The sequence below is a fragment of the Pleurodeles waltl genome, chromosome 2_2 (genome assembly GCF_031143425.1).
Source record: "Pleurodeles waltl isolate 20211129_DDA chromosome 2_2, aPleWal1.hap1.20221129, whole genome shotgun sequence".
Classification (NCBI taxonomy): Eukaryota; Metazoa; Chordata; class Amphibia; order Caudata; family Salamandridae; genus Pleurodeles; species Pleurodeles waltl.
The window spans coordinates 1,061,985,583-1,062,012,643 of NC_090439.1; the positions used below are offsets into that span (position 1 = coordinate 1,061,985,583).

A 27,061-nucleotide genomic window follows, 5' to 3' on the forward strand; every position below is an offset into this window, starting at 1 on the left:
CATAAAATCCTTGATACCACTAGACAACCACAAGAACAGAGTCAGACTACAACAGCCGAGAACCCTCCGGGACTAACTGTAGGTCAAACCTCTCATGCACCAAGACGCAATTTTGTACCCCACAAAAGATTTCTTATCAACCTAAGAGTTGGAACACCTATGAGCCCTCCCACTATGATCACTATTGCTTCCAATATGAACTAAAAAGGTGTAGATCATCAGCTACAATGAGCAGGACTTTCTACATACAATATAAAAAAAAGTAGAGTATACAGGAATTCATTAAAAGCAGCAGAAAAATGACACTTTGAGAGCAGACTTACAAATACTCATGCTAAATGCTTATACTAGCCTCAAGACAAAATGCACCAAGACCCATCTTCAGGTCTTCTCATATAACCTTAAAGGCTGCCAACCTGCTATCCTGTGTACTTTCTCCCTATGAAAGATGTCAGAAATCCAGATATTATATCAAATGAAACTACTACCAAATATCAATGTATAAAGTAAGGATATTCCCATGGTTCATAATCTTCCTGTTCTTCCAATACATCTTTCAACACCTCAGAAAGTCAAAACTGCACATACTCAAAACCACCAAATGGACATAATTGCTTCCGTAATTCACCAGCATGCTACCTGTTACAGTCCCTTATGAAACCACGTTCTACTCTCTCTGTACTCACTAACATAGTCTACATCAACTACTTCTTCTAAGCCTTATCCTTCAAATATTACCACAGAGGTCATACATAACCTTCTGCCCAATTAATGTCTGATCCATGTTGAGGAAACACAAGCCATAACCTCCTATCCAAATCCTACTAGAACTTAGTGTGCCCTACTGACACATATTTCAGTGCCACTGCCACCATGTGCCTTGATGTCCCCATTCCTATAGCTGACATTCTCCCCAAAAATAGAGCAGTAAAGAAAGGGACATGGGTTCTCCTAGACTACACATTTGGCCTGACCTGTACAGACATTCTTGACACCAAAGAAAGCAGTAAAGAAACACGTAAGGTCCCTCTAGAATATACCAGTGACCTGATCTGTACAGATATTCTCAACACTTTGTGTTCTTTCTTCAGATGTAGAGTCAACTGCTGCTCCACCATTTAATCCCAGAACCACCTTTAATGCAGTAATCAAGTGCTGCTTGTCTCCTCAACCAGAACCCAACCTTCTTAGAGGTATTCTGGAAGTAGGCATTCTACCTATTGCTCACAATCAACTGCATTCTGAACATAGGAGACTGCACTCTGTAGATTGATAAGCTGGACTCAGAGGCGCTGGTTTCTGCATTAGGAAGTTACATGCCCACTTTTTAATCAGCAATTGAGTGGTCCAACATACTCCACTGGCCATACACTCTCTCTGCTATTCACCCATAACCTTGAAGATAGAGTCTTATTGGGTAACCAGCTATTGTGTCAGAGTTATTCTTTGCTTCCTCAACCTGACCAATTTGGTGAATAATTTAATCTCACACAAAATTATATTACCTCCTTTCTATCAAGATATGTCAGAAACATAAGCAATGAATAGGGTTAGTCTACTTAGAATATTATCAACATCTCTGACATAATAGACCCTAACCCCTTGCTGGCAAACCCACTCTTGATAATGTAGCCCCAGCCAAAACTAGAGATGCAAAGATGGGTATCAAACAATCAATAAGTGGCTCAAAATAGACCTAGCAGAATGGAAACATGATAACAACAATCTGAAGTCACAGCCATGTAAAGGTCAGACTGCAGGAGATGAAACACAATACAAATTACACAAGAAAGGGTACCACAAAGCACCTTAAGAGGCAAAACGACTTTCTACATTGAGACTAAACTAAGGAAATCTTTAATAGCTAACAACAGCTGTTTAACCCAGATTCATTGTAAATTAGGTTAGATGCAAACCAACAACACAGTGGTTACCTCCTCCTTTTTAAAGCAAAAATTACCAAGACTTGAAACTGGATCTCCAGTTTGCAGGATCATTCTTCATACCTTCTCATTTCCCTAATACCACAACAAGAGTTGGCTATGGCCTCATTCCAGCCCATGGAGACTGATAATTTTCCGAACATGGCCAACAAGATAAAAGCAATCAATATCCCTCCAGAGCAATGCTCATGCTTCAAATAACTTATTCCCTCCACTCCTTCATGGTCAATACATTGAAAGTAATTAAATGCACCTTACGATGTGGCGGTGTTCCACTTTCTCTGAAGCATGTCTTTGTCACCACCTCTTGAAACAAATAATTCACAGCCTGGAATACCTCGGCATACAGCTGGCCCATCACTTACCTACCCTTCCTCAGCAATATCATAGAGAGGGGGTCAATGTGACAGCTCCAAGAATACATGGAACTTATTCACTGTCTCCATATCCACCACTCAGATTTCAGACATGCAAGTGAGATGGAAACATCTTAAGCCAAATTCAGGAAGGAACTCCTTTTTTGATCAAGGAGGAAAGAAGTGCCACTAAAACTCCTTGATTTATGAGCAGCATACATCTCTCTCAATATGGCTGTGAACATAATTGTATATCACCAGCCTCACTCAAAATTATGTATTGGGTTTATCAAGTAATCTACATGCTCTGTTGCATAACCCAATAATCATTCCTTTTGTTTCAATTCAATATTTGTACTCACCCTTTGGCAGAAATCGGAGGCCAGCTCTTTATGAATCAAAATTACACTGCCAATTCCCAAATTCAAATTTTCACCTGAAACAATCAGAGCTCAACCAAAATGGAGTCAAAATATAGATTCCCAGTCCTTTCACCCATTCTCTGAGAAGCGATTACCACAATAGAACAACCTATAAAAAGGTGAGGGGAAAGAGAGAACGGAGCGATTCAAAGAAGCCAATTATCAGTCAAAGTCAGTTCAGTCATGAGGCCTTCTGAAACTAGGACTTTGGAATTAGATACAGAACAGGAAAGAAAACAAGAGCACACGTTTAGAGTGAGAGACAAGGAATAGTGGCAGATGGTGCTATAATGAGTCCTCTAATCAACTAGTAACCCGTTTTGCCAGAACAGGCCTGCTTTACCCCCAACTGCTCGATTTCCCAAAGCCTCTGGATGCTTTCTGCCCTATTGCACCACTTGGACCCCGAGAAGAAATCAGTGGCTGTCTTGCTTGACCCCACTAAAGCTTTAGATTCTCCTGAGTTGCCATTCCTGTTAGTGGTCCTTTGTAGAACAAGAATTCCCGAACCTTTTTTTAAGCTTGGTCTAGCTGTTGTACAGAGCGCCCCTGACTTAAGTCAGTGAGAATGGCCTATTGTTGGACCCCATTCCAATCGGCAGAGACACTCGTCAGGGGTGCCCTGTGTCTCTCTTGCTTTACACTTTGGCAACTGAGCCACTGACTTGACCATACGGCAATTGCACGGATGCAGGGGTCTTGCTTTCTTGCAGTGCAATATAATTGTCTCACTATATGCCGATGATATCACCCTCTATTTGAATAACCCATAAGAGAACATTAATACCGCTTTAGCGGTATTCTCCTCGTTCTGGGTGGTATCTGGTAAAGCTATCATTTGGACTAAATCTTATATACTTTACCTCACCCCTGCCACTAAAATTCACCCGCTTTTGCTGCCATTATGCTGGGTGACTGGTTCTCTCAAATACTTGGGAATCGAATTCAGTGCTACCAAACCAGATGTACTAACTGAGAGTTATGGAGTAGCAATCCACACATCAAACGAACAGATCCGTAGTTGGATTAAACTGACCCTCTCATTAAAGGGGCACATTGCCATAATAAAAATGGTCATACTTCTGCGGCTACTCTATCTTTCCAAAACATACCTATTCATTCCCTTGCAGCTTTTTCTGTACCTTGTGTACCCTTATGGCGGACCTTGCTTGGACAGGGGATTCACTTAGACTTTGCTGAAAAAACCCTTATCTTCCCCTATGATCGGGTCAGCCTTGTGGCCCAGGATTTTGAACTTTATTACATCTATGCTTAAGCCTCCTTGGCCTAAAATTGGCTTCGCCCCCTACCCTCCTCTTCGGTGCACTATGCACCTGAACATAATCAGGAATAGCCCACGACCCCTCCCAGTCCTTATTGGTCAGACCCCACACCAATCCTGCTGGGAAATTGACACAGTAGCATGCCAGGCTTGGATCCGACTGCAGGCTAATCTTGGATTTAAGGTGCTATATTACCCTGTGCAGAAGGTCACTCAGTTTCCACTATATTGCATATTACAGAAGTGACTGGCTGCTCAGAGCGTGTTGCCTTGGGGTATAACTGAGATGAGTGGTCTTTTCCCTCAGGTGACAATTCTGTCAGCATCTCACTATGGATGCTTGTGTACCGTTGGACCCACTAGATCTCTTCACTATATTTGTATCAGAGCACTGCTTTAGGAACATTCTCCAGACTTCCCAGAGGCACTTTCGGAATGTAAGACTTTTATCCTCATTCTTACCGCACTTCCTCTTTCGCCTCTATCCATTCATGAATTCTGAGAAGCTGATGAGCTCCTACCTTGCTAGGTCTCGTTGGAAGGCGGATCTAGGCAAATCTTTTACTGACAAAGAGTGGGCAGGCACATGAAGTTTGACTCAGTCCTTTTCTCCTAATGGCAAAGTTTGTGTTATACATTTCCATTTCGATCATCAGATCTACTACACCCCCATCCAAATTCTATAAAAATAAACTTCACGCTCATGGTGAGTGTGCCAGATTTTATAGAGGAGGGGCATACTTCCTGCATCTGGCCTGGCTGTGCCCTCCCATTGTGGCTTACTGGTCTATTGTTTTCTCCACAATCTCTGAAATGCTACAAATGCAGGTGAGCCCATCTCCTGGGTTGGTGTTTTTATGCCTCCCGACGGAACTGCCCGATGATAACAAAAGGCTTATTGCCCTACCCCTGCTTCTTGCTAAGCGCTGCGTGGCCTGCGTGTGGTGAGGTGGGCGAATACCCTCTATTCAAGACTGGCTAGCGGATTTGCCTTACTGACATGAGCAATTAGATATATACTATTCCATGCTGCCCCCTTCTAGCAGGCCCAAGAATATATGGGGTCCTTTGCAAGATTACCTATTAGCACAAATGCTCAATTTAGCAACATGAGTTCACAGACACAGTTATTATGACTATGGGATTCTCTGCCCTTGTTAAAGTGCATACCCCTTTCTTCCCTTATTGCCTCCTTCCCATCCCCTTTTTGTAATGTGATTATACCATTGTTAACATGAATTCTCTTTGATCCTGGCACTACTGCACTGTATTTCCTTTCCTGTACATTGCCCATATTGTGCATGCCATGCAGCAACTGCAGTATAATTATTGTATGAATTTATTTAACAACTCATTGATTCCTCACTACTGATTTTATTTTGTATGGTGATGCAGCTGTTTTTTACTGTGGTGAGGAATTTAGTTTGGAAATAAATAAATACATAAAAAATAACTTGTGCCGCAGGACATGGTAAATCATAAGTCTGATGGTACAGCACATAAGCAAAAAGGTAAGTGCCGAATATATAGCAGGGAACCCCGATTAAACAGAAGGGAGATGAAATAACAAAGTGGAGGAACTGAGAGAAACATAGACAAGCATCAAAGCCATACAACAGTATGGTTCGGTACCTAGTGCTTAGCTACAGAGCTCAAGGACTTGCGTTGTCACAATGCCCTAGTCAATCCTGACAAGATCAACTGAGCCCAATTCATTATCCTGTGACTGATCATCTGACTTTTGACACCTCTAATCCCCATTGTCTTCCATGAAACAAAGAAATATGGGCATATTCTTTGACAAGATATTTGCTTTGCACCTCAAGTTGATGTAGTGACTAAGGGCCAGATGTAGGTAAGTTAAAAATTGTGACTTGCAATTTGTGAGTCATAGCGACTCGCAAATTGCAACTCGCAATCTGAGATGCAGAAAGGTGTCTCAGACACCTTCTGCGACTCTCTATGGGGTCGCAAAAACCCACCTCATGAATATTAATGAGGTGGGTCGCAGTTTGCGACCCCATAGCGAGTCTAGGCACTCACAGGGATGGTGGCCTGCTGGAGACAGCTGACCACCATGTCCGTGACTGCTTTTTTTAATAAAGTAGTTTTTTTTTTCTTTTTGCAGCCCGTTTTCCTTAAAGTAAAACGAGCTGCAAAAAGAAAAAATGCCGAAACCATTTAGTTTCGTTTTTTTCAGAGCAGGCAGTGGTCCATAGGACCACTGCCTGCTCTGAAAAAATATTTTTGTTGGCATTCACAAAGGGGAAGGGGTCCCATGGGGACCCCTTCCCTTTTGCGAATGAGTTACCATCCACTTCAAGTGGATGGTAACTGCGAGTTGGTTTGTGACCGCTTTCGCGGTCTCAAAGCAACTCTGCATCGCGATGCGGTCGCAAATAGGAAGGGACCACCCCTTCCTATTTGCGAGTCGGAATCACATTTTGCGAGTCGGTACCGACTCGCAAAATGTGATTCTGCATTGCGTAAGGCCTTTTGCTCCTCGCAAACAGCGTTTTTTGCCGTTTGCGAGGTACAAAAGGCTTACTTCATCTGGTCCTAAGAGTTTTAGTCTACATCTTTCTTTTATCTGCAAACGCAACTCCAAACTGAGCACATTGGGGCAATAAGAGCTAACTCTTTACGCATGTCTGAACTACTGCAACATGGTTTATGCTGGTCTCCAAAGGAACTTCATCGCCAAGCTACAGAGGCTAAACAATCAGGCTGTTAGACAGTGCTTAATGCTCCGCAAGCATATCCACATCAAAACCCCAATGGATCTGAAGGATGAAATTCAAGGGCATTTGTGCTGTTCACAAAGCACACTGGGGCAAAGCAGCAGTATACCCGCAAAGGTAAGGACCCCATTAGTCACTGTCTATAACCTCCGTTCAGGGTCTGCTCACCTGATCAGCTAACAAATTTAAAAGAGGAAGAAATACGGAGAAGGATCCTTAAGATTCCAGGACCAAAATGTTGAATGCCCTCAACCACAAACTGAGATTTAAGCCATGTGACATGCAGTTCTGAAACCTCTTGAAAATAAACTATTTCGACTTACCTTCACCGAAATAATGTTCAGACTCCATGCCACGACAGAAGATCAGCCACAGCTACCATCCACCCAATCCAACCCATTGCTGTTTACTTCCTCTTTTTCCTTGTTCCTCAGTGCCAACTGGGGTAACCTAATGACTAACTTCACACAGCTGAGAAACAGTTTATTTAAAGGCAATGGGAATGTCGGGAATAGAAGAAGATCAAGGTTAAGGAGGCTATGCTTTTTCTTGGTTACCACTCCTACAATCAGAATGATAACGGAAGTTGCGATGGTGAGCAAAGGCTGCATATTGGCATAATTAGGTGGCACCTCAACAAAGTGTGGGCACTTGATCAGGTAGAGCTATGGTATTTACAATAAGACTGAAATTAACACTTCTAGTCCCCTTCATGGGACGCTTCAACTTCAGACAGGAACCTCATTTAGATACTGCCGCAGGTGTTTTAAAGTCTCAAAATGTTGTTTCTGCTTATTTACATGCTAGCAGTGGATATGATTTGAGGTATAATTCTAGTAATTTGGTTACATTTAAATGCTTCATTTTACCACCAATAAAGAGCTGTTGGTGAAATGGAGAACTTCCATCAAAAAAAGTTACTAAAACATGTGAAAATGGTCTTAAATCTAGTTTGTGTCCCTTATGTTTCATTTTTGACACAAGGAGCTATGTTTGGGTCTGGTGGATCAGTGGACAAATGTATCCACTCCAGAAAACTGTCCTTAACCCCATGGCCACAGGATAAAATTATAGCAGAGGAACTCAGCCTTTCACCCTTCTGAAGTCAATAAAAGGAGTGGGCTATCTCTTATTCAGTGCCAAGATTCACCAAGGAGTGCATGTCCATTTTACAAATACATGTGTTATGTTAAACATTTCAAATATTGTGTCGGGAAGGTCAGATACATTGCCAGCAGCTAATTATCAAACATATTTTAAGTTTTCCCTACGTTGTGAGAAATAAACCATGGTGGTTATTACTGCACATTTCCCTCACAGTAAGCAAACATTAGGGAATGTTAATCTATTTATGGAAATTACTGGCACCCCTCCCCCCATATATTAGGAGAAATGTATGTGATGGTGAGAAGGTAAAATATCTGCTAACCTAACTATTGGCCATGTTTCCCTTCTGCAATACTTCTTATAAGTTTAACATAGAAAGTTAAATACAAAGCAGAAACTGGGAGGAGACACTGTGTAAATATTATTACCCCCTGAGAAGTTGTGCAGCTCATTTAGATCCTAGTGGGCAATCTGCTGGCATGTCAAGTCAGAAGGGGTTTGCCTGTGCAGTGACTCCAAGTAAACCAAGCAGGTGCCATGTTCTAGTCAGCCATGTAGTAACTTCTTTGCTTTCTGAAAACAATTGCCCAAGGCAAGAGTTTATTTTCCAGAAAAAAAGCAATGCCTGTGATGTGCAGGGGGTCTGGCATGATAGCCACTGCATGCATTCCCTTCCTAAGGCTGCCCTGTCTTGCTGCGCTAGACCTAGGAAGAAAAACGACATGAATCATAGTTGATGTCTGCTAAATATGGTGGAGCCACCATTACTGTCCCCTGATGGTCCTGTGGCTGACCGGCCATCAAGTCAAAGGTTTACACTGGCAAAATCAGTGTTTTAATTGCCATATGTTAAAACAGTGTACTGTGTTGCCCTATATTTCAAATACTACTTACAAGGCATTTGCTCTTCACATTACCTATTGAATTAAATTGGACCAACATACATCACAGGACACACACTGGACTCCATCTTCACCAGAACTGACAGCATGAAATACAACTCCACCCAAGAGCTCACATGAACTGACCACTCCATCATCCACTTTCAAATCAACACACCTTAGGTTAACGCCCTGACCATGTTCAGTACTCCAGTTCACAGTTGGAGCAAAATCAGAAGCAGACTAGCTCAGCACCCTCAGCAATGATAAGGCTATCCACACAGACAACTTTGACAAGGAAATCAACCACATCAACAACTGGATCAAGAATTGCGTGGATTCCCTCATATCCATCAAACCCAACAAGCACAGTAGATCAAACAAGAAGGCCAGCTGGTACAAAGAAGGCTTCCAAGGCATGAAATGACACTGTAGACACCTAGAAAAGGAAATGGAGAGCCAGTCACAACACCACCAATAGAACTACCTACAAGGCTGGACTCAGACGCTATCACCGACAAATTAGAGACGCCAAGAAATAAAAGCACTAGTGGACTGAATCGAAGGAAGTTGCAATAGCTGTAAGGAGATCTTCTTGATCGTCAAGGATTTCACATCACCCTCAGGCACTGTCAGCAACATTGCTGCCTCCCAACAACTTTGCAACAACCTATCCAACTTCTTCCACAGCAAAATCACAAACATCTGCAGCAACTTGGCACACCAACCCAACCCAGGGAACTCATTGCTAACCTACCCACTACCAACCAGCCACCTGACTGAATGGACAACCCTTACCAGAAACAACACAGCAGCAATTATGTAGACTATCCAGTCAGTAGCCCCAAAAAACCCATGCTCTACCACATGTACAACCAGGGAACATCACCAGTCAGCACCACCTTGACCCAGATCATCCCCTCCATCACGTCTGCCACTTTCCAGGATGAATGGAAACTTGCAGAAATCAAGCCCTTCTCAAGAAGCCCACAGCCAACCCGAATCAACTGAGCAACATCTGGCCCATCTCCCTGCTCGTCTATCCATCCAAAGTGATTGAGAAGGCCATTAACAAGCACCTCATAACCCACCTCGAACTTTACCATCTTCTAGACAACACACAATCAGAATTCAGAAAGAACCACAGCACTGAAACAGCACTCATCATGGCCGCCAATGACATGCGAAACAGCCTGGACCGAGGAGAAACAGTGTCCCACCTCCGGCTTGACCTCTCTGCGGCCTTCGACACTGTCTCCCACAAGACCCTCATTAGAAGTCTCCATGAGATTGACAAACAAGGATCCACTCTCAAATGAATCTGTTCCTTCCTAACGGGAAGAACCATAAAGGTCAGGCTGCCATTCTTCACATCAGAGACCAATAAACACATCCAGGGATTGTCCATCAGCCCCACTCTGTTCAGCATATACATGACACCGCTAGCCAACATCATCCAATCAGAAGACATCAACGTCATGTTCCATGCCAATGACACCCAACTCATCCTCTCCCTGACAGACAAGATAAACACCACCAGAACCAACTTCACCAACGGCATGACCATGGTAGCAGACTGGATACAAACCAACCGCCTGAAGCTCAACTCTGACAAGACGGATGTCATGTCTTCGTTAACAATACGTCTCCATGAGATTCCTCTAGGTGGCAACTGGAGCTGAGACCAACAACAACAGACCACACAAGGGAACATCACCAATCAGTGATGATCTTGGGATCATCCTAGACGACAAGTTCAACATGATGGCTCAAGTCAATGGAGTGTGCACCTCCTGCTTCCACATACTGCGCATGCTGCGAAAGATCTTCAAATTGTTGCTTCAGACGGACCATCACATAAGCACTCATCATCAGCAGGCTGGCTACGGGAACACTCTCTATGCCGGAATCTCCATACAACTCCTACACAGACTCCAGACCATCCAGAATAGAGCTGCAAGATTCATACTCGACCTCCCATGACGCAAACACACCACACCTCACCTCAGGAATCTTCACTGACTACCAATGCACAAGTGCAGTCAATTCAAACTTCTCACGCACACATACAAAGCCCTACACAACACAGGACTAGAATACCTGGACAGCCACCTACACTGTCACCAACCCACCAGACACTTACGCACTGCTTCACTCTCACTCGCACACATGCCCCACATCTGCAAAAGCAAAACTGAAGGTTACTCAGTCTCCTACATCACATCCAAGACATGCAACAACCTCCCTGAACAATCCAGAGCCTCCTCCTTACTTACTGAGTTCCACAAGATTCTAAAGACTTGGCTCTTCATATAAGCACCCTGGGACCACGCACCTACACACCTTGCTCAAACACCTGGATACCCTCTCGGGTGATTAGTGCCCTATACAAATTAACATAACAGAACACGATAGCCACCGATTTTTTTCAATATATGTTAACATGTTTTCATATGTCTTACACTATCATATTTAGTGTTCACTCTAACTCTCATGGAACCACTGAAACCTTTCTATACCAAGTAAAAATATAACTCTTATTCATCTCAGACATATAACACAGGTGTTATATTCCAAACAACCCTATAAATGAAAAAAAAAACTGATTGCCTCAAAGAACCTATTTTGACCCACTGCCTTTTTAGGTCCCTTTCATGATGCTGGTTGCTAAGGTTTCTGGTTTAAATTAGTGGCGTAACAAAGGCCCCGCAGCCCCCGCGGCACAGAGGGTGGGAGGCGAGCTCCAGGCCCCCCCCCCCCCCCCCCCGTTGCTTAATTTGTGCTTGTTGTTTCCGGTGCTGAGCACCGGCACTTATTTTTGAGGGCCGGGGTTTATTCTTCAGCCTCAAGCATTTGCTGCGAGCAAAAGACACATATGGGAAAGACGGAAGAAGGGAAAAACGAAAAAGCGTCAAAAAGACAGAAAGCACAAAGCTGCTAGAGAGAGCTGAGGGGGCAGGTAGTGGCTTTAAATGGATTGAAGGGGCCCGAGGTGGCTTCAGGATTAAGCCGGCTCAGTATTCCGTGTTCCCAATTTAATTGCAGCGTGTTTAAGAGGAGGGCTTTGGGCACCGGCACGTTTTTATTTACAAATGAAGCACTGGCACCCACCCTTCCCTCCCGCAGTAAACTGTGCACGGGAGGCAGGCCTCTGACTGGGTGCAGGTGGGAGGGGCCCCTCCAGGTACACTGCAGGAGGGCCACCTCAAGTTTCGTTACGCCACTGGTTTAACTGTACGCTACAAAATGGTATTAGCATTACACATTGGGTCCGTAATCTTTCTTTTACTATCCAGAGGACTTTTTGTAGTATAGTTCCTTCATTTCACTGCTTATGTTTTCTCGTTCTGCTAAAGAAATTCGTTTATAAATGATGTCTCACTGACCTAAATGCTGCAATCGAAACACTGCACATCTGTCTGCCAAATGCATCTTTCCAAAGCAAGCAGGAAAACGGACATAAAAACTGACATTTTGTCCAGATACTCACCTTTTGACCTCTAGGTCCCTCGGGGCCTGGTGGACCAGTGTCACCCTACAGACAAAGCAAAAGAACAGAGTTAGATAACCCCTCTGCGGCATGCAGGTGCTTTAATATTTCAAAGCCTAAAAATCAGTGCACACTAAATGCATGGACCAAAAATATGTCAACAATAAGAATTTCAGAGGCGCGTATTTTCGTGCCCTCGGGCTACTGTCGTGTGCGCCGCCGTTACCACAAACACGTGAAAATGTAGTAGTCGGGATGAATGCTACTGTTGTTATCACCTAGTCTAATCGCAAAGTATGCGCTCAAACGACACGGAAGGATGGCCGCCAACAATGCACCTTACTCATGGGGATAACATCTGCACTAGCCCTAGGGTACGCTCATTCCTGGCTCAAATATCATCACTTCTGAACCTTTCAAGATGTACTTAGCCCTCTTCCCTCTTCATTCTTACAATCTTCTTGGACACCCACATGACACATTTTTGCATGTCTGCAATGTTAAACATTGGTTCCTTAGTTGGCATGGGTATGCACCCTGTCCAAGTATGGGCCACAATCCTAGACAGGGGGAGTCACAACACACCCTAAATTATGCTGTCCTCGCCCTCTGGTAGCTTGGCACACAGCAGTCAGGCTTAAGAGGCAATGCGTAAAGTATTTGTGCAATACTTAAGCAATAATACAGTGAAAACACTACAAAAATAGTCCACACCAGGTTAGAAAAATAGAATATGATTTTGTAATTAAAAACAGACCAAAACGAAAAAATTCCATCAAGTAGAAGTCGAGATATGAATTAAAAAAGAGTAAATGCAAGTAAAGCACTTAAAAGCAAATAGCGCTCAAAGAGTTAATTGGTTGTACTGAACCAGGACAAAGGCTGCCCACAATGGAGTGCAGGCTGGACACAGGACCCATGCAGGGCCCACTGAGCAAAAGTTCCTTAGTCTTTGTCGCAGCACGAGATACATCAATGATCCCCAAGCAGTTAAGGTGTTGCGCCAAATTTCTCCACATAACTGTGCGATGTATTGGGTCAGGGAGTGAAGCAACGGTTCTGAAGTATGGTAGTTCCAAATGCGATGCACCAGGTTTCTCCATGCTGTAGAGGTGATGCATTGATCTTCATGCAATGACGGTGATGCATTGGTTCCGTAACAGTGGTTCAGAATGCAATGTGGTGTTTTAAAGTTCCTGCAACGGCTGATCCAGTTCCCACAACATCGGCGATGCAGCAATTCTGCTCATGCAGAAAAGGATGCATCAGTTTCACTGCAGCAAACCCGTTGGTCTTCCAAGGGTCCAGGACTGGGGTGGCACTACTTGGCAGGACAGCCTCTAAAGCAGGTGAGCCTAAGTTATGGGACAATAGGGTTCGAAGTCTTTTGTGTCTCTGAGACTTAGGCAACAAGAGGCAAGCCAGCAAGCCTTTGGAGACAATCTGGGGTCAAACTTTGCAGGTCCAGTCCTTCTCACCCAGGCAGAGGAACAGCAGGCAGCAGGGCAGCTCAGCAAGAAAAGAGCACAGTGAGGCAGAGTTCTGCAAAGAGGCAGTCCAGCAGAGTAGCAGTCATTTTGGTGCAGCATTCTTCCTGGCACAGTAGTCACAGGTCCAGAAGTGTACTGAGTTGGTGGTGTCAGGGGTCCAGTACTTAAACTCAGTTGTGCCTTTGAAGTGAGAGAGACTTCAAAGAAAAGCTATGAAGTGCACAAGGTCCCTGCCCTTCCTGTACTGGCTTTAAACTCATTATAGGGGTGGTATGCAGCTCTTTGTGTGGGGACAGGCCCAGCCCTTTCAGGCGCAAGTTTCAGCTCCTCAATCTCATCAAGCCAAGGAAGACCCATCAGCCTTATGATGGGCCATCAGAAAGTGAATGGCCGTTAAGGCACACATAAACGTCTATTGTGTGGGGCTGTCTGGAGGGAATGCACAAAGCCCAGTTGTCAGCCACCAAGACGTGTATTGAAGGCAGGCAGAAGGTACAGAATGTTTTAGGTAAGGAAAATGCCCATTTTCTAAAAGTGACAATTTGGACTTACAACTTAAAATCCAACTTTACTATAAATTGTGATTTAAAATTGTGTGTCCAGGGACACCAAACTCAAAATATCGATCTTGTCCCAATTGAAAATTACACTTATGAAATGTAATAAGATAATCCCAATGTTAGCCTACGGAAGAGATACGCCTTGCAGTAGTGGAAAAATGAAATTGGGAGTCTTTCAATACCAAGACAAGTAAAGTTTGAAAGTACGTGTCCTGCTTCTTAAATACACTGCACCCTGCCCTGTAGGTTATGCAGGGGCTACCTTAGGGGTGACTTTTATGTATAGAAATGGAAGGTTTAGGCCTGGAAGCAGGGTTTACTTGCCAGGTCGACATGGCAGTGTGACGCTGCACACACAGGCTCCGCAGGGGTAGGCCTGTGACTTGGGGCTACTTATATAGGTGGCACAATCAGAGCTGCAGGCCCACTATAATTAACAGTCCTTGGGCACATGTAGTGCACTTTACTAGAGACTTTTTTACTTGTTTAATATTTTTAATCAGATTTAAGATAGCTTCAATCAGTATGCATTGTCTGCAGTAAGAGATAGTCAGGGACACAGCCCTGAGTACATTCAGTAGAACCCAAGCATGTATTATCCCAAAGGTACATAAATCAGTAAACGACAAGTTTGGCATGCAAGGCAGTCAAAGAAACATGCCAGTACTGGAGGCCTACATGTATCCCAAGTCATCAGGGCATGCAGCAATGCAGAATGATAGTTGGACTGAAGTGGCCCCATAATGGTTGATTATTCATATCTTTGCAATAATGGAGATGAGACTCACTATCTTCAAGAACATAAAAATGTGGTTATAACAATATCAACTGCAACTTGAGCCCGTATCTGTAATTCTCCGCAATTCCCTTCCCCCAATACTCCGGTCTGCCCCGTCCATACAGGCATCCCAATGCCGACCCAACAAGCCCAGACCAAGCATGTCCTTCCCGGACAGTGACAGAGAATGAAGCTGCGCGATAGACACTTTACTAGAGACTTATAAGTAAATTAAATATGCTAATTAGGTATGAGCCAATGCTACCATGTTTTAGGGAAAGAGCACAAGGACTTTAGCACTAGTTAGCATTGGTAAAGTGCTCAGAGTACTAAAGAAAGCCCCAAGAGATCAGAAAAATAGAGGAGGTAGGCAAACTGTTGAGGGGAAGACCACCCTAAGGCTGTCAGGTATAACACGTACTTGGCTTTCTGTGTAACATTACATTTATCCAAAAATCTCCTATGTCACTCAAGAAACATTCCACATTCTGCATCCTCACCTCATTCAACTCCAAGCCCTCCAGGTAAATTTCTCGTATTCTGTTTATATCACCTTGTAATCTCCAGCCTATTTATATGAGCATGTAACCCTACCAGACACACCTGCATATCCCACCAACTAACAATTCCCATTATGCTGTAATCAAAATGTAACTTTTACCTCCCTGTTGGGCCTGGCTTTTTGACAGGGTCATCCCCAAACTTTTTGCCTCCTTCCTCCTATTTTGTCTGACCTGTTGTTGTTGGCTTTTGACCTCTGGGCACTTTACCACTGCTAACCAGTGCTAACGTGCATATGCTCTCTGTGTAAATTGTACTATTGATTGGTTTATCCATGATTGGCTATTTAATTTACTTGTAAGTCCCTAGTAGAGTGCACTATATGTGCCTAGGGCCTGTAGATGAAATGCTACTAGTGGGCCTGCAGCACTGGTTGTGCCACCCACTTCAGTAGCCCCTTAACCTTGTCTCAGGCCTGCCATTACAAGGCCTGTGTGTGCAGTTTCACTGCCACTTCGACTTGGCATTTAAAAGTACATGCCAAGCCTAGAACTCCCCTTTTTCGACATATAAGTCACCCCTAATGTGTGGGCTGTGTGGGTAAAAGGCAGGACATGTACCTGTGTAGTTATATGTCCTGGTATTGTAAAACTCCTAGATTCGTTTTTACACTACTGTGAGGCCTGCTCCCTTCATAGGCTAACATTGGGGCTGCCCTCATACATTGTTGAAGTGGCAACTGCTGATCTGAAAGGAGCAGGAAGGTCATATTTAGTATGGCCAGAATGGTAATACAAAATCCTGCTGACTGGTGAAGTCGGATTTAATATTACTAATCTAGAAATGCCACTTTTAGAAAGTGAGCATTTCTTTGCACTTAAATCTTTCTGTGCCCTTCAATCCACATCTGGCTAGGTTTAGTTGACAGCTCCTTGTGCATTCACTCAGACACACCCCAAACACAGGGTACTCAGCCTCACTTGCATACATCTGCATTTTGAATGGGTTTTCCTGGGCTGGGAGGGTGGAGGGCCTGCCCTCACACAAAGGACTGCCACACCCCCTACTGGGACCCTGGCAGACAGAATTGAACTGAAAGGGGACCTGGTACATTTCTTAGACACTCTTTGAAGTCACCCCCACTTCAAAGGCACAATTTAGTATAAAACAGGGCCTCTGCCCTACCACATCAGACACTTGCTGGAGAAGAAACCTGAACCAAAAACTACATTCTGCCAAGAAGAACTGCCTGGCTGCTCAAAGGACTCACCTGTCTGCTTTCTCCAAAGGACTGCTGCCTTGCTGTTGGCCTGCTGCCTTGCTGAACTCTTGTCTGGCTGTAAAGGTGCTCTCCGAGGGCTTGGATAGAGCTTGCCTCCTGTTCCCTGAAGTCTCAGGACCAAAAAGACTTCTCTTTTTCATTTGGACTCTTCATGCGCCGAAAAGTTCGACGCACAGCTTGTTCCGCGGCGAGAAAAACGCCGCACACCGATGATGATCGACGCAACGCATTCGGGGCGACCGGAACTTCGACGCACGGCCCTGCAAGGACAACGGCGCACGACTTCCAGAGAGGAAATCGTTGCGACGCCTGCCGTGAGAGCGAAACTTCGACGCACAGCCCCGCGGAACGACGAGCAGCCGGAAAACAAGCAGGAGAATCCACGCACAGACCCCAGGACATCTGGTAATTCCCGTGACCCACAGAAAGAGACTGTCCGCGCGTCGGAAAACGACGCCCGACTTCCTGCGTGAAAAATAACGACGCAAGTCCGTGTGTGCTGGGGAGAAATCGACGCACACACCATTTTTCCACGTATCTCTTCTTCTGCGGCCCTTTGCGGAGATTTTCCACTCCAAACCAGGTACTTTGTGCTTGAAAGAGACTTTGTTTGCTTTTTAAAGACTTAAGACACTTTATATCACTTTTCAGTGATATCTTTACAAATTCCTATTGCATCTTTGATCGTTTTGACATGCAAATACCCAGATAAATATTATATAGTTTTCTAAACACTGTGTGGAGTTTTTGTGTGGTGCTATATTATGGTATTGTATGATGTATTGTACAAATGCTTTACACATTGCCTTCTAAGTTAAGCCTGACTGCTCGTGCCAAGCTACCAAAGGGTGGGCACAGGATAATTTTGGATTGTGTGTGACTTACCCTGACTAGAGTGAGGGTTCTTGCTTGGACAGAGGGTAACCTGCCAACCAAAAACCCCATTTCTAACATTGGTGGCAGTGGTGGGATAGGACTTGTGTTTGTGCAGTGACATACAGTAGCTAAGTATTTCACTACCTACCCGCAGTTGAAAGTCAACTTGATTTTTCATCTTTTTGCTTTTGGTTCTCTGATGTCCTCCTGGATATATTATTGATAGTTTGGACTTTGGATTTTGGTTTTTGCCTGTGATACCTTATCAGATTGAGAATGGGTATCTACCATGTGTCATTCTTTGTGCCTACTGAACACCTCACTAAGGTTGACCTAAGGAGGCTTTGCAGAAAATGGGGCCTTCCTATATCAAGGAGATCTACTAAGATGGAACTGCTAGATACCTACATAACCTGGGGGGAAGAAAGATGTGCAGAGGAAGAAGCAGCAAAAAACCAAATGACTAAGTACTCCTCAGATGAGGAGGAGGACTGCTCAGATGAGGAGGAAGACTACTCAGATGAGGAAAGAGAACAAGTGAAAGATGAATATACCCTAGCTCGAGAGCGGGATCTGGAGGAGCTAGCTAACTTTATTGAAAGGGCTGAGGCAGCAAGAGCCTTAGCCCTGGAAGAAGAAAGGATTGCAGCTCAAGAGCTGAGCTGTGAAGAGCTGAAACTGGAGGCCGGAAGGGCTGAGTCCAGTTCAGATGGTGGCAGCAAAAATCTTGCATCCAGTACTGCTGAAGAAGGGCACAAGCCCAGAGATGTGGTGCCCAACTTGAAGAAGGGAGTTGACACACCCCAGGCGGTTCAAGGGTATGAGGTAGTTCCCGTTATGCACAGGGTCCCTGAGAAGGATTGGGGAACTGGCACAGGGAGTCATATTCCTACTGGGGGGAGGGACACTTTACTGGCTCTAGAAGAGAGTGACAGGGAAAAGGGTTCCCCCTAGTGGACGTCCTGGATATAGAGTGTGGAGACATCCCAGAAGAGTATGGGTTGAGTGTCAGGGACAGTCAGATACTGTCTCACCAGTCTCAGGAGGGTGATGTAGAGTGCTTTTTCAAGGCTGAGTCACTGGATGGTTGGGTGAAGGGTACTGTGGTTAATACATGTGAAGGGCAGAGTGATGTAATTGCTGGAGAGCATATGTCTGGTCCTTATTTTCCAGAGCTACGCCAACACCAGGTGGAGTGTGAGTTCTCTGACCCCAGGGAGCTTACAATGAAGGCAGACTTCTGGGTGAATACCAGAGAGTCTGAAGAGGCATTTGGGGGTACTCCTGAAGGGAGTGGTCTAGGTGTTTCCCAACCAAGTGAGGTGGGAGAGGATTGCAGTGTCCCAGGTAGGTCCCAGGTCCTAGAGGTTTCCATGAGGGAACGCCAGGAGGGAAGCCTAGCCTGTACCATAGGGCCACCTGTTAAGGGAAGCCCCGCAATGTCAGAAGAACTTGGGGGGGGTGACTGTAGCCAGCATCCCAACCGTTCTGGTGTCTGGCAGTACCACTCCTAGTGAGAGGGTGCAGAAGTCCAGACAGAGGGTTGAGAGGGGGTTGCGGACCCCAGTGGAGGACCTGGAGAGTCAGGGGTCAGCTCTGAGAGCAGAGCCCCCCAGGAATGACCCAAGTGAAACCGTTTCTAGTTTGGGGGAGATCCAGACTCTGCCGGATGGGCAGAGGTCAGGAGACCTGCGCCAACCAGACTCTTGTGTGGCCCTTGGGAACGGTGTGTCCCTTGTGGGGGGTGAGTGTGCCCCCCAGGAAGTCCTGGCATGCCAGGCAATGGTTCAACCTCAGGGTGGTGACTCTGGGTTGGATAACCGGGTTCAGAGGTTAAACTCTGACCTGGTGGGGGGTAGGTGTGCCCCCCAGAAAGTCCTGGTATGCCAGGCAATGGTTCAACCTCAGGGTGGTGACTCTGGGTTGGATAACCAGGCTCAGAAGTTAAACTCTGACCTGGTGGGGGGTAGGTGTGCCCCCCAGAAAGTCCTGGTGTGCCAGGCAATTGTTCAACCTCAGGGTGATGACTCTGGGTTGGATGACCAGGTTCAGGGGTTAAACTCTGACCTGGTGGGGGGTAGGCGTGCCCCCCAAGAAGTCCTGGTGTGCCATGCAATTGTTCAAACTCAGGGTGGTGACTCTGGGTTGGATGGCCAGGTTCAGAGGTTAAACTCTGACCTGGTGGGGGGTAGGCGTGCCCCCAGAAAGTCCTTGTTTGCCAGGCAGTGATCCAGTCTGAGGGTACAGACCCTGGGCTGGAAGGCCAGGTTCAGGGTGTCCCCCCCGGACCTGGAGGGGGGGCTACTGATAACAGTGCCCCTACCATGTTGTCTTCTGAGGAGGCCACTCCTAGTTGGAGGGTGCTGGACCCCAGAAGGGAGGGCAGGGGGAGGGAAGCCTCACCCTGGGCCCTAGTCCAACCTGAAGGTACAGACCCCAGGTTGGAGGGCCAGTTGCAGGTTAACAGCCCTGCACTGGTGGAGGAATGGTGCAGGGCAGCTTCTATAAGCACCTTGACCATGTTGGACTCTGGGGTACCGCTCAAGGAGGGAGGGTACAGAGCTCCAGAGGGGAGGACCAGGTTCAGGCTGTCATCACTGACCCAGTGGAAGGGAGAGTGGTTAAAGTGTGCCCAGCACCTGGGGCTACCGCCCCCCACTCTCCACAGCCCCAGTGGTGGGAGAACCTTGAGAGGCCTGGGGCCTGGCTCTCATCCCTGACAGCTGTCAGTAACCACTGTGGCTTGCTGTCCAGGTGGACAGAGTTATCCCTGGGGAGGGGACAAGAGTCACACCCCAGGGGTAGAGTGGGCAACACCACTGTGTTGGTTCTGGTGGTACTCTCCTGCTCATGGGATACATCTGTGAGCAAAGTAAGGTTAGGTGCTGCACAGATGGGATCCGCAGGTAAGGAGAAAGGTTCCCCATGGGTTGGCTTTTGACCTCTGGGCACTTTACCACTGCTAACCAGTGCTAAAGTGCATAAGCTCTCTGTGTAAATTGTACTATTGATTGGTTTATCCATGATTGGCTATTTAATTTACTTGTAAGTCCCTAGTAGAGTGCACTATATGTGCATAGGGCCTGTAGATGAAATGCTACTAGTGGGCCTGTAGCAGTGGTTGTGCCACCACCTTCAGTAGCCCCTTAACCTTGTCTCAGGCCTGCCATTGCAAGGCCTGTGTGTGCAGTTTCACTGCCAATTCGACTTGGCATTTAAAAGTACTTGCCAAGCCTAGAACTCCCCTTTTTCTACATATAAGTCACCCCTAATGTGTGCCCTAGGTAACCCCTAGAGCAGGGTGCTGTGTGGGTAAAAGGCATGACATGTACCTGTGTAGTTATATGTCCTGGTAGTGTAAAACTCCTAAATCCGTTTTTACACTACTGTGAGGCCTGCTCCATTCATAGGCTAACATTGGTGCTGCCCTCATACATTGTTGAAGTGGCAGCTGCTGATCTGAAAGGAGCAGGAAGGTCATATTTCGTATGGCCAGAATGGTAATACAAAATCCTGCTGACTGGTGAAGTTGGATTTAATATTACTATTCTAGAAATGCCACTTTTAGAAAGTGAGCATTTCTTTGCACTTAAATCTTTCTGTGCCCTTCAATCCACATCTGGCTAGGTTTAGTTGACAGCTCCTTGTGCATTCACTCAGACACACCCCAAACACAGGGTACTCCACCTCACTTGCATACATCTGCATTTTGAATGGGTCTCCCTGGGCTGGGAGGGTGGAGGACCTGCCCTCACACAAAGGACTGCCACACCCCCTACTGGGACCCTGGCAGACAGGAGTGAACTGAAAGGGGACCTGGTGCATTTCTTAGACACTCTTTGAAGTCACCCCCACTTCAAAGGCACAATTTAGTATAAAACAGGGCTTCTGCCCTACCTCATCAGACACTTGCTGGAGAAGAAACCTGAACCAGAAACTACATCCTGCCAAGAAGAATTGCCTGGCTGCTCAAAGGACTCACCTGTTTGCTTTCTCCAAAGGACTGCTGCCTTGCTGTTGGCCTGCTGCCTTGCTGAACTCTTGTCTGGCTGTAAAAGTGCTCCCCAAGGGCTTGGATAGAGCTTGCCTCCTGTTCCCTGAAGTCTCAGGACCAAAAAGACTTCTCTTTTTCATTTGGACTCTTCGTGCGGCGAAAATTTCAACGGACAGCTTGTTCCGCGGCGAGAAAAACGCCGCACACCGACGCTGATCGACGCGATGCCTTCGGGCGACCGGAACTTCGACGCACGGCCCCGCAAGGACAACGCCGCCCGACTTCCAGAGGGGAAATTGACGTGACGCCTGCCGTGAGAGTGAAACTTCGATGCACAGCCCCGCGGAACCACGCGCAGCCGGAAAACAAGCAGGAGAATCCACGCACAGACCCCGGGACATCTGGTAATCCCTGCGACCCACAGAAAGAGGCTGTCCGCGCGTCGGAAAACGACGCCCAACTTCCCCGCGTGAAAAATAACGATGCAAGTCCGTGTGTGCTGGGGAGAAATCGACGCACACACCATTTTTCCACGTATCTCTTCTTCTGCGGCCCTATGCAGAGATTTTCCACTCCAAACCAGGTACTTTGTGTTTGAAAGAGACTTTGGCGGTCATTCTGACCCTGGCGGTCAAAGACCGCCAGGGCGGAGGACCGCGGGAGCACCGCCGACAGGCCGGCGGTGCTCCAATGGGGATTCCGACCGCGGCGGTAAAGCCGCGGTCGGACCGGCACCACTGGCGGGCTCCCGCCAGTGTACCGCCGCCCCATTGAATCCTCCACGGCGGCGCAGCTTGCTGCGCCGCCGAGGGGATTCCGACCCCCCCTACCGCCATCCAGATCCCGGCGGTCCGACCGCCGGGATCCGGATGGCGGTAGGGGGGGTCGCGGGGCCCCTGGGGGCCCCTGCAGTGCCCATGCCACTGGCATGGGCATTGCAGGGGCCCCCGTAAGAGGGCCCCTAAATGTATTTCACTGTCTGCTGCGCAGACAGTGAAATACGCGACGGGTGCAACTGCACCCGTCGCACAGCTTCCACTCCGCCGGCTCGATTCCGAGCCGGCTTCATCGTGGAAGCCTCTTTCCCGCTGGGCTGGCGGGCGGCCTGAAGGCGACCGCCCGCCAGCCCACCGCCCGCCAGCCCAGCGGGAAAGTCAGAATTACCGCCGCGGTCTTTCGACCGCGGAACGGTAAGCTGACGGCGGGACTTTGGCGGGCGGCCTCCGCCGCCCGCCAAGGTCAGAATGAGGGCCTTTGTTTGCTTTTTAAAGACTTAAGACACTTTGGGCCTGATTCTAAGCGGTGGTCATTCTGGGTTTCCCACTGGGCTGGCGGGCGACTGCCAAAAGTCCGCCCGCCAGCCCAGTGGGAAACACCCTTCCCACGAGGAAGCCGGCTCCGAATGGAGCCGGCGGAGTGGGAAGGTGCGACGGGTGCAGTTGCACCCGTCGCGAATTTCAGTGTCTGCAAAGCAGACACTGAAATTCTTTGTGGGGCCCTCTTACGGGGCCCCTTCAGTGCCCATGCCATTGGCATGGGCACTGCAGGGGCCCCCAATGGCCCCACAACACCCCATACCGCCATCCTGTTCCTGGCAGGCGACCCGCCAGGAACAGGATGGCGGTATGGGGTGTCAGAATCCCCATGGCGGCGCAGCAAGCTGCGCCGCCATGGCGGATTCCCATGGGCAGCGGAAAGTCGGCGGTACACCGCCGCCTTTCCGCTTCTGGCCGCGGCTGTACCGCCGCGGTCAGAATGCCCGGCGGAGCACCGCCAGCCTGTGGGCGGTGCTACCGCCAACCCCCGCCCTGGCGGTATTTACCGCCAGGGTCAGAATGACCCCCTTTATGTCACTTTTCATTGATATCTTTACAAATTCATATTGCATCTTTGATCGTTTTGACCTACAAATACCCAGGTAAATATTATATATTTTTCTAAACACTGTGTGGTGTATTTTTGTGGTGCTATATTATGGTATTGTATGATTTATTGCACAAATGCTTTACACATTGCCTTCTAAATTAAGCCTGACTGCTCGTGCCAAGCTACCAGAGGGTGGGCACAGGATAATTTTGGATTGTGTGTGACTTACCCTGACTAGAGTGAGGGTTCTTGCTTGGACAGAGGGTAACCTGACTGCGAACCAAAAACCCCATTTCTAATACTCCCCCTATCCCATTCCTTCATTTTTATACTTATGTAGACCCCACACACTTGGCACACTTCTTTCACACTTTCTACATCTGTTCGTCTGTACCAGACTTCTTGTTAACAAACCTTTTCAAAATTCATGTCTAATCCCATCCCTTTAACACTCTTGTTGTCCATCATTGACATTTCGCTCTAAATTGGCAATTGTAATATTTAATTTCTTTTGGAGACTTACATCTCTATTCCGTCAATACTCCTGCTGCATTCTGATGTCAATATGATTTCATTTTGCTTCTCACCTCAGTGCTCGAGCCTTTCTTAGGGTCTTGTCAGCAGCCCAATATTGTTAAGCTTCCCATCCATACTTCCCCATAACCAGTCCACTAGCGCTGTTCTCCCTTTCACTTCATCACAACCAGACTATTGTGACCACTAAACCTCCTCCCTCCCAATGTCTGCTTCTATGGTTTCCCTCCTCCTCCTACAGTCCTTTCACTCTCAAATTCATATTCCCATTACCAGCCTCTCTGGAGTTTCATTGCTACATAACAATTAAACACCATTGTCACTGAGCCTTCTTTCTGTATCTATATCAATTTCAATGGTAACCAGACTCTGGGAACTAAGTGGATTTAGCAAATGTATTTAACTTACCACACAACATCATAACCAGTTCATGCTTAAGCTGCCACTCTCTTAGCTGTGATACGCTGACTCAGTCATTGAAAATGTGTTTTGTAAATTCAACAGGCACTTACATCAACTGTAAAGTAGATTATCTTGCCAATATAGTAACAATTTAAAAGCTGGCCACTTCTTGTTTTGGACAGTGATCAGTGGCTCTCTAGTTCGTTTCGACCTGGTGTCCCATTCAGGCTACATTTCTTTAAGTCTGAAGTCAACAAGACATTTGCTCAGATTCACAAGGCTGCCAACATGGCTGTCATGACATGGGCTACATTGGATACATTGGTGATTGGGAATTACCTTTTGAACAACCAGACCAAATCTTCACAACCTGCATTAATGCTAAAGCCTGCCTATAGCAGTGCCTGGTGACAGAGAGGTTAGACTATGAGACACGATTTAGTTAAGCCTCCACAACACTCTTCCATTGAAGTCTCAGAAGACTCATGCCATAGGTCCTTCAAATATTCTCTGCTTGCCTTTGAGTTGAATTGGTAGAGTTCAAAACTTACTCTCAAGGAAGTATTGGGATGTGTATGCTTCAACAACTTCTTAAGCAATGTAGTTTATGGAATGCACAATTGAAGACCAAAACTAAGATTGAGTAGAAAATAGGAACAATTAACCTACAGTGTATCAAGAAACGCTACAGGAGGGAAATATCAGTCATTTAAGGTTTGGTTAAGTTGTTGGGAAATCCATAAAAAAAAATCAGTTTCATTCAGTCAAACCCTTTAGAGGTAGGAGAACTGCTGATTTTTTGCTACAGGTGTTTATGCTTCCTCTGTGGCAACAAGCCCTTGCTGCAGCCCATCTACCACATTCACTGTATCAGGTCTAACCTATTCGTGGCAGCCTTCCAATGCTGGTTTTTCCTGCCCAGGTCCAATTTACAAGGCATGGCTGACTGAGTCAAGAATAATCAGCAAAGTCTTCAGCAAAACAAAGAGAAAACGTCTCGCATGTCAAGGCCATTGCTGTTTCATAGCTTTACTTTTTTGGTTTGTTTCTGAAATTAAATAAAAAATAGTTCTAACCAGCAGCTATGACTTGCTGGCCAGCTGGCATTACATTTTAGATGAAAGTGCTCCTGCCATTCACCAAAATCTATATTGAAATGTTTCAAACTTAAACAGTTGATTTAATATGGGACTGGACCCTCCTCAGCTCTGCATGATTCGGAGGTCACCCTCTAAAGTAGAAAATTGTCCCAAAGTATTATTAAAGTTCTTTTTGCACGGACAAGGTAAAGGCGAGATGTCTTGATATTGTGGTTCAGCTTTATGCACATTTTCACTTCTAACAATTATCTTCAGTCTTAGTCATGTCAATACTATATCTGGTGAATAATCTCCAAAGTCAGATATGCTCAGGTGGAAGTCACAATGAAGAAACTTTCATTCAAGAAAATAATCTGGATGGAGAAGAGCATCTTTGGAATTAGCAGCATGAAATATGATCAGATATTAGTAGCTACTTGTCTCAACTAGATCTTTTATTGTGGGACTTTCAGAACTTGGGATACTATAGAGAGCTATGCTCACAAGGAGATGCCAAACCGAGTGTGCCAACCTAAACAGAAGACCACATTAAATTGACTTTGCACCACTGCAATGGAGTCTTGGGGGCCTGCCGACCACAGGGAGGTCTGCTCCCCAGGATAGATTGGGGAATGGTGCACTCTGACAACTGTGGGTCATTTTTGGCTAGGTTTGGGCTGTTTGTACAGCCCGCATATTAAATGTAGACATTTTAGTTGCCAGCCACCATTTAGTCCTTTGGTGACACAGTGGCTGGTAACAGACTAGAAAAACGTTGGATTAAGGCTCCAGTCTCTTTGGGGGTTAAGCTCAGACTCTCACTCAGTACATTGGGGATTCAAATACTGGTATCCCATGGTAGTGTGTCAGTTACTTTTGGGAAAAAAAGGAGCCGTGGTGTGGGCGAGAACATCATCATGTTGGACTCCAGGAGACACGAAAATCGAGGTGAGAGAGCTAGGCTGCTCGCAGGTACAATGCGTGGCCCTGAATGTGCATGGGGCAGGCCCCTGGGGTGAGGGTGAGTATGTGCGGCCAGCTGCAGATGGGCACACAGTGCATGACAATTATCTGGCCAGGGCAGTGTGGGCTGGTGGCAGTGTGAGGCATGTGTGGTCTAGAGGTTATGGGCCTAGACTCTCACTCTGAAGTTAAGGGTTTAAGCATCTGTGGGTTTAACCGGCCAAGGGGTGGGGAGGGGAATAGGTACTGGATGTCGCGTGGGACGAGGCCTGTGAAAGTGTTTCAACCAGTTTCGCCCAGTGGAGATCATTGGGGGAGGGGTGGGAATGGAAGGAGAGCTGAGCGGAGAAGAGGGTGTGGGGGGTACAGCCACAGATGGTGGGTACAGAGGTGGTAGAGAGCAGAGTGCGCAAGGAGGTAGGTGGGTATGAGCACTATGAGCCCAAGAGCCAGACCAGGCAGGGGCAGTCTGTGATGGACAGAAAGAAACATTGAAACCCTGTCTCTTTAGAGC

General features: G+C 46.5%; 1 protein-coding gene across 1 annotated transcript in view; it reads right to left on the minus strand.

Annotated features, from left to right (window-relative positions):
* The window catches only part of COL22A1 (collagen type XXII alpha 1 chain), a 900,581-nt gene that overhangs the window by 464,418 nt on the left and 409,102 nt on the right, over positions 1 to 27,061 (minus strand). Inside the window, exon 10 of the mRNA XM_069220797.1 lies at positions 12,223 to 12,267. Within this exon, the coding sequence (XP_069076898.1) occupies positions 12,223 to 12,267 (45 nt within the window). The remainder of the gene's footprint in view (positions 1 to 12,222; positions 12,268 to 27,061) is intronic.